Below are 6347 nucleotides of genomic sequence, written 5' to 3' on the forward strand. Positions count from 1 at the left end.
GCTGATAACGTAAGTTTCAAACAAACAATATATATAGCACGATCATTTACCGTACATTCGCGAGCTATAAAGGTCAGACAGACCGGGCTTATAAATGTTTCCTCGTTTTCCTTTCAGAACTATACTTGTTGTGGTGATCGATTGCGTCAATGAGTCGCATGTGCAAGCGTATATTAAAGTTTTCTGATGACACAACTATTGAGGGACTAATTCGCAACTCTGACGAATCTGCTTATAGAGAAGAGATTAGGGCTATGGTCGACTGGTGCGATGCTCACAACCTACAACTTAATGTTCAAAAGACTAAAGAAATGATTGTAGATTTCAGGAAAAAAAAAGACCCCTCTGACTCCTCTATCAATCAAAAATCAAAATGTCGACACTGTCGAACACTTCAAATTTCTGGGCACCACTCTTTCTAATACCCTCACGTGGGAGCTAAACTCAAAACAAATAATCAAAAAGGCCCAGCAGCGCATTTACTTTCTACGCCAGTTAAAAAAATTCGGCTTGAAGCAAGAAATCTTAATCCAATTCTATAGGGCCACGATTGAAAGTATCCTGTCTTTTTCCATCACTGTCTGGTTCAGTAGGGCTACTGAGGCAGAGCAGATCAACCTAAGCAGAGTTGTACGAACAGCTTCCATTGCCTCCATATACACATACCGAAGCGCTCAGAAGGTCAACAAGATTCTGGCAGACAACTTGCACCCTGCTTACAAGTTGTTCCGGCCCCTACCCTCGGGCAGGCGTTTTCGCTCGATCAGGACACGCACCACGCGTTTCAGAGACAGTTTTTTATCCAAGTGCAGTGCGTGTCCTGGCTCCTTAAGTCCTTTAACTGCTGTTCTTAGTAAAAATTGAGCTTTTACTCAAGGTTTATGTCCTGGTATTTTGTTGGGAGACACAGCCGTCAAGCCTTTAAATACCATATTTCTTAAAGTTCACCTACCCAGCGTAGTATTGTAATAAATGTTTTGGTTTTAAAATTATTAAGGACTTGTGATTTTAGTTATGGTCGTCATAACTGATGTCTGATACATAATTATATAATTCTTACTGATACTCCTATACTGTTTATTTTACGCATATGTATAATTGATGGTTAAATACGCTTTGTTAAGGAGGAGCATGCTTGTGCGTGTGTGCTGTTGTGGGTTTTGTGTGGGGAATGTATGCGGGCGTGCGTGAGAGTGTGTGTGTGACTGAGATTGCAAGCGATGTTTGGAAGGGTGTGTATGGATTGATTGATTGTACTCTGGCCAAAACATGTCCCTAGTGTACTGCACATGGTTGAAATAAAGTCTTATGTCTTATGTCTTAACTGTGCAGATATCTTCAGTTTGCATGGAAGTGTTGGTTGAACAATGTAAGTGTAAATAGGTAAAACACGAATATGTCAGGGAAACATATTCATTGTCGATACAGGTACTAACTGGCCAGTCGCGGTAACTGTGCCAGCAATGGGATAGTAGGAACTGTTCCCTGAATGATCGCTCCCTGCTCCCGGCCGATACGTACAGTTTAAAGCATTCAGTGCAAATATATAAAGGAGCCGTTGCGAAGCCTTATGCCTAGGGAATAATATTGATGCTTATTTCACAACAAAAACATTATATTTTGAGATGAATCAGTCAGATAAATAGGTCAACTGGTTGCTATGTCCAAAAAAGCATATGTGTTTATAATTCACAAAGCAGAATTGTGCAACAAAAACGCAGAAACAAACTTCCAAAACAAATCAGTTTTAATGGATTTTGGACGGTGAGTGTTTTGTTGTGTATTAGCACATGGCACATGCACATGGACTGTCGGATGTTAAAGTTAGCCGAATAAATGTGAAACCTTTGGTGGTTAGCCAAATATTCTTCTTTGAAATTGTGATTGACTAAACCTACTTGAAAGAAGAGGAATACTCTTCAAGAATGGTTTTTCAATTAGAAGATTTTGTTTTCCCATTTTCAGACATTTATTCAGTAAGCTCTTAAAAACACACACACATACGTTGAGGCATGTTTAAGCTGAGCGTAATCCCAAACAGGATGATGGAATTAATCATCCTAATCATTTAGGGCGTTTGTATGAAACGAGATGAAGGCAGTCATCGTTGGAGCGTGATCGTTGGGGGCGGTTGTCCGAAACGGGATGCAGGTAGTCATCGTTAGAGAGTGATCGTTGGGGGCGTTTGTCCGAAACGGGATGCAGGTAGTCATCGTTAGAGAGTGATCGTTGGGGGCGTTTGTCCGAAACGGGATGCAGGTAGTCATCGTTAGAGAGTGATCGTTGGGGGTGGTTGTCCGAAACGGGATGCAGGTAGTCATCGTTAGAGCGTGATGGTTGGGGGCGGTTGTCCGAAACGGGATGCGGGTAGTCATCGTTAGAGCGTGATGGTTGGGGGCGGTTGTCCGATACGGGATGCAGGTAGTCATCGTTAGAGCGTGATGGTTGGGGGCGGTTGTCCGAAACGGGATGCCGGTATTCATCGTTAGAGCGTGATCGTTGGGGGCGGTTGTCATAAACGGGATGCAGACAGTCATCTTGAGAGCGTGATTGTTTGGGGTGGTTCTCAGAAACGGGATGCAGACAGTCATCTTGAGAGCGTGATTGTTTGGGGTGGTTCTCAGAAACGGGATGCAGGTCGTCATCTTTGGAGCAGGTAATGTGAGGCTGTTTGTCAGACACGGGATGTAGATAGCAGTCGTCCTTGGACGAAGAACCAACTGGATCACATGAAGCAGATTGTTGATGTGCGTTAGGCAGTGAATGTTTCGGGTATGAGTACCTGTGGAGTTCAATGCTACCCGATCGTTGCATTGGTGTATAGTCATGTTCATAGCTATTCCGTGTGCGAAGTGGAGTCATATCGGTCTCTTCTTGTTGGTGTTGGTCAGACTGCTGGCCAGAAGATGTGGACACATCATCGTCTGCTGGAGACATCGGACTGTCGTGCTGGGGGCCTGGTGTGGCAGGTTGTTGATTGTGCTGGACAATGATGGAAATCGACACTCCGGCATCAGGAAACACAGGTCGTGCAGATCTGTCTTCTGGTTCGTTGGAATGATGCTGGGCGATGGGATTCCGGCACGGCTCAGGATCAGGTAATGACCTGTCTTGCAAAGGTTCTGGCGAAGTGGGCTGTTCTTCTCGTTCAGACAGAGAACGGTGCACAGGCATTCCAGTATCGGATACCTGCGGAAGAGCCCTGTCTTGCAGAGATTGTGGCAGAGAGCTTTGTGGCTGTTGGGTTGTGGGTGGAATGAGTTCTCGGATCTCAGATCTCTCAGCAAAGGATGTTTCTTGTGGGCGATCTACCAGAGGGGGCCGCTGTAATCGTTGAGTAATGACAAGTTCGTCGATTTCTTCGTACAGACCCGATGTACGGTTTCCTGTTGATACATTATTATCAAATGTTGAATTACAATTAGAAGTCCCAGATAGATCGATGGATGGATGGATGGATGACGGACAGACATTGAGAGAGAGAGAGAGAAAGAGAGAGAGATAGAAAGAGAGAGTGAGAGAGAGATAGAAAGAGAGAGTGAGAGAGAGAGAGAGAGAGAGAGAGAGAGAGATACAGAGAGAGAGAGACAGAGAGAGAAAGAGAGAGAAAGAGAAAGAGAGAGAAAGAGAGATCATATATATATATAGAGAGAGATATATATTGATATATATGTAGGTTACAACACGAGTGGTTTTTTATATGGCTTGTATTTCAGTCAAGACCCAGCGGATGAATATCATCGGGAGACACGAGCCGCTGGGTCTTGACTGAAATACAAGCCATATAAAAAACCACGAGTGTTGTAATCTGTATATCCCATTCTACCATCAAACACAAAGTGTAGACTACTAGCGGCACTGTTGCGATCTGTGGAGTGTGAAACAGTGTTGCCAGCGAGATTTGGCCCTTTTGCAACCTTAAACTAAGTGACCGTCGCTGAAAAAATAAAACGAAAGTTTTTATCTGTGTGCTGTCCGGGTGCAAGGGAGACATTGTTTTGTTTTGGTTTTTGTTCTTGTAAACCGGTCTGCAGTAGACAGGGACACGGAGAAAACGTTCGAAACAGTATTGAGGGAACACATTTTCTTTCTGTTGTGTTGCATATTCTTTTTTGGAGTCCATGATGTATTTATTGAGCTATAAAAATACAACATATATACCCATACTGAAGTAACAGAGACAAAGAAGGGAGGTATATATATATATATATAGAAAGACGTCAAGAGCGAGAATGCATAGAAATTACGTCATGAGCAAGGGAGATCATCCTTTACTCTGTGTGTGTCTCCGCCGCCTACATTCCAACGTGGAATTTTGAAAGCAGGGAGCACACTAGAGGTAATGGGGGGAGGGAGGGGGTAAGAATTAGATCTAGAAAGAACTCTTCACAGACAGCCTACTGGAGAATCAAACCCTTTCGGAGCCGATTGCAACACTGAACAAGAATAACCCGAGGAGAGTTCTACAACCTCAAAGGATTGAGAAGTCACCGAAGTGCGTTTACGGGCATTCTCATGGAGTGCTGAACCTGAAAAGGTCCGTTTTTGTTTAGCCAAGACTGCTACCGGTTTCAAGTCAAGTCAAGTCAAGTCAAGTCAAGTCAAGTATTTTATTGTTTTGGGCCCAGAGGGCTTTGAAACAAAGATATAACTTTAACAAAAAAAAAAGGTAACAAATCAGACAGTTAATATATGTATATAAATTGAGCGGACAAATACAACAATACTATACGACCAAATTAAATTGGCAATATACACTTCCATACATGCAAACAAAAAGAAAAATAGGTTTCATATATACATACCAATAAAGAAACTAGATATAACGCTAACATACTAAAATCATAACATGGGCTACAAATCTTGCTAGCTTCATTAGTTTTATCTTAGATTTACAATTCATTAGCTGTTCATATTTTAAACAATTTGGGTGAGATCGGTAATAAGGACTAATTAATTTTCTTCTTTCAGACACTATACTTTCGTCGGTACAACTGAACAAATAGTGAAACTCATCACCTAATTCATTTTTATCGCACATGTCACACAATCTTTCATTTCTAGGAACATTAAAAAATCTGTGCTGATGTATTGGCAACTTATGATTGCTTGTTCTAAATTTTGCTAGTTTAACTTGGAGTTTCCTAGGCAAACAAAGCAAATACCTTTCCAGACAAAAATCCTTTTTATATATTCTGTAATTAAAACACAAGCTGTTGGCATTCACGTCAGTGTTCCATTCCTGCAGGAATTGATCTCTTAGCCTTTGTTTTACAACGTTTTTAAAACCTGAGACGGCAAGACTCTGAGTTGTCCATAAATATGATAGACCCAACTTATTTAACATAGTATTGACATGCGACAGCCAGGGCAATTTAACGTTTTGTACATGGTACAACTTCAAATGTAGTTTTAACATTAAACAAGACATCTTATTCGCACCATCGTTCATTTCTTTCATCAGTTTATACCAATAAACCAGTAACTGACATTGTACCTCAATTCTAATTGGATAACGACCAAGCTCTCCGTAAACCATACAAGTGGGTGTAGTTTTATATACATCAAGAAGCATTTTTAAAAATCGCAATTGAAACCTTGACAATATGTCCAATGAATCATATCCCCACACCTCACAACCATACAACAAAATTGGATGTACACACTTCTCAAAAAGATCCAATTGCACATCAATTGGTAAATTTAGTTTTCTACATTTTCGAATTAACGAGAACATTGCACGGTTACCAATCAAACATTGACGTTTCATGGCATTATGAAATTTGTTATTATAATTAAATAGTACACCTAAGTACACATAGTCCCAAACTACTTGGACAGGTACTCCATTCAAGACAAAATTTGGGATATTCCGTATTTTTCCCCGCGAAAAAAACCCTATTTTTGTCTTTTCAATATTTACGCTTAGTCCCCAGTTTTTACAATAACGATCTAGTCCATCCAGGGCTTTTTGCATTTATCCAGGTGTTTCAGCAAGTATAGCAGTATCATCAGCATATATTAACAGGAACACATACATATAGTCATTAATGCGTTCAACATCTATTTCTTGGGCTCTTTTCAGGGGCAACTCTATGCTGACATCATATTCAACCAAAAACTGCTTCAGGTCGTTTAAAAATAGTGAGAAAAGAATCGGGGATAAATTTTTGCCCTGAAGAAGCCCGATGTTTGAGGTGAACGCCTCGGAGAATACACTATTCACCTTCACGCACAATTTTGCCTTATCATACATGTCCTTAATTACATTCAATACCTTACCATTAATATTCCGTTGCATCAGCTTCTGCCACAGGAGATTGCGTTGCACAGAATCAAAAGCTTTA

The 6347-nt window shown here is 41.1% G+C and overlaps 2 protein-coding genes across 2 annotated transcripts; both read right to left on the reverse strand.

Annotated features, from left to right (window-relative positions):
* Positions 1 to 2064: 2064 nt before the first annotated feature.
* LOC138954743 (sporozoite surface protein 2-like) lies at positions 2065 to 4123 on the reverse strand. The gene is made up of 2 exons (XM_070326514.1): positions 4057 to 4123; positions 2065 to 3386 (listed from the first exon to the last, which is right to left on the reverse strand). Exons 1-2 carry the CDS (start codon positions 4121 to 4123, stop codon positions 2065 to 2067), a joined length of 1389 nt encoding a protein of 462 aa, XP_070182615.1.
* A 454-nt stretch (positions 4124 to 4577) lies between these two features.
* LOC138954744 (uncharacterized) lies at positions 4578 to 5977 on the reverse strand. The gene has a single exon (XM_070326515.1). It carries the CDS (start codon positions 5975 to 5977, stop codon positions 4829 to 4831), a length of 1149 nt encoding a protein of 382 aa, XP_070182616.1. The 3' UTR covers positions 4578 to 4828.
* Between the last annotated feature and the right edge of the window lie 370 nt (positions 5978 to 6347).

The sequence above is a fragment of the Littorina saxatilis genome, unplaced genomic scaffold, assembly GCF_037325665.1.
Source record: "Littorina saxatilis isolate snail1 unplaced genomic scaffold, US_GU_Lsax_2.0 scaffold_232, whole genome shotgun sequence".
Taxonomy (NCBI): domain Eukaryota; kingdom Metazoa; phylum Mollusca; class Gastropoda; order Littorinimorpha; family Littorinidae; genus Littorina; species Littorina saxatilis.

Coding starts and splice junctions, on each gene's coding strand:
- LOC138954743 (XM_070326514.1), bottom strand. CDS start 4,123: ATGGACTCCAAAAAAGAATATGCAACACAACAGAAAGAAAATGTGTTC. Junction 3,387..4,056: donor CCCTCAATACTGTTTCGAAC/GTTTTCTCCGTG, acceptor ATGTATCAACAG/GAAACCGTACATCGGGTCTG.
- LOC138954744 (XM_070326515.1), bottom strand. CDS start 5,977: ATGCAAAAAGCCCTGGATGGACTAGATCGTTATTGTAAAAACTGGGGA.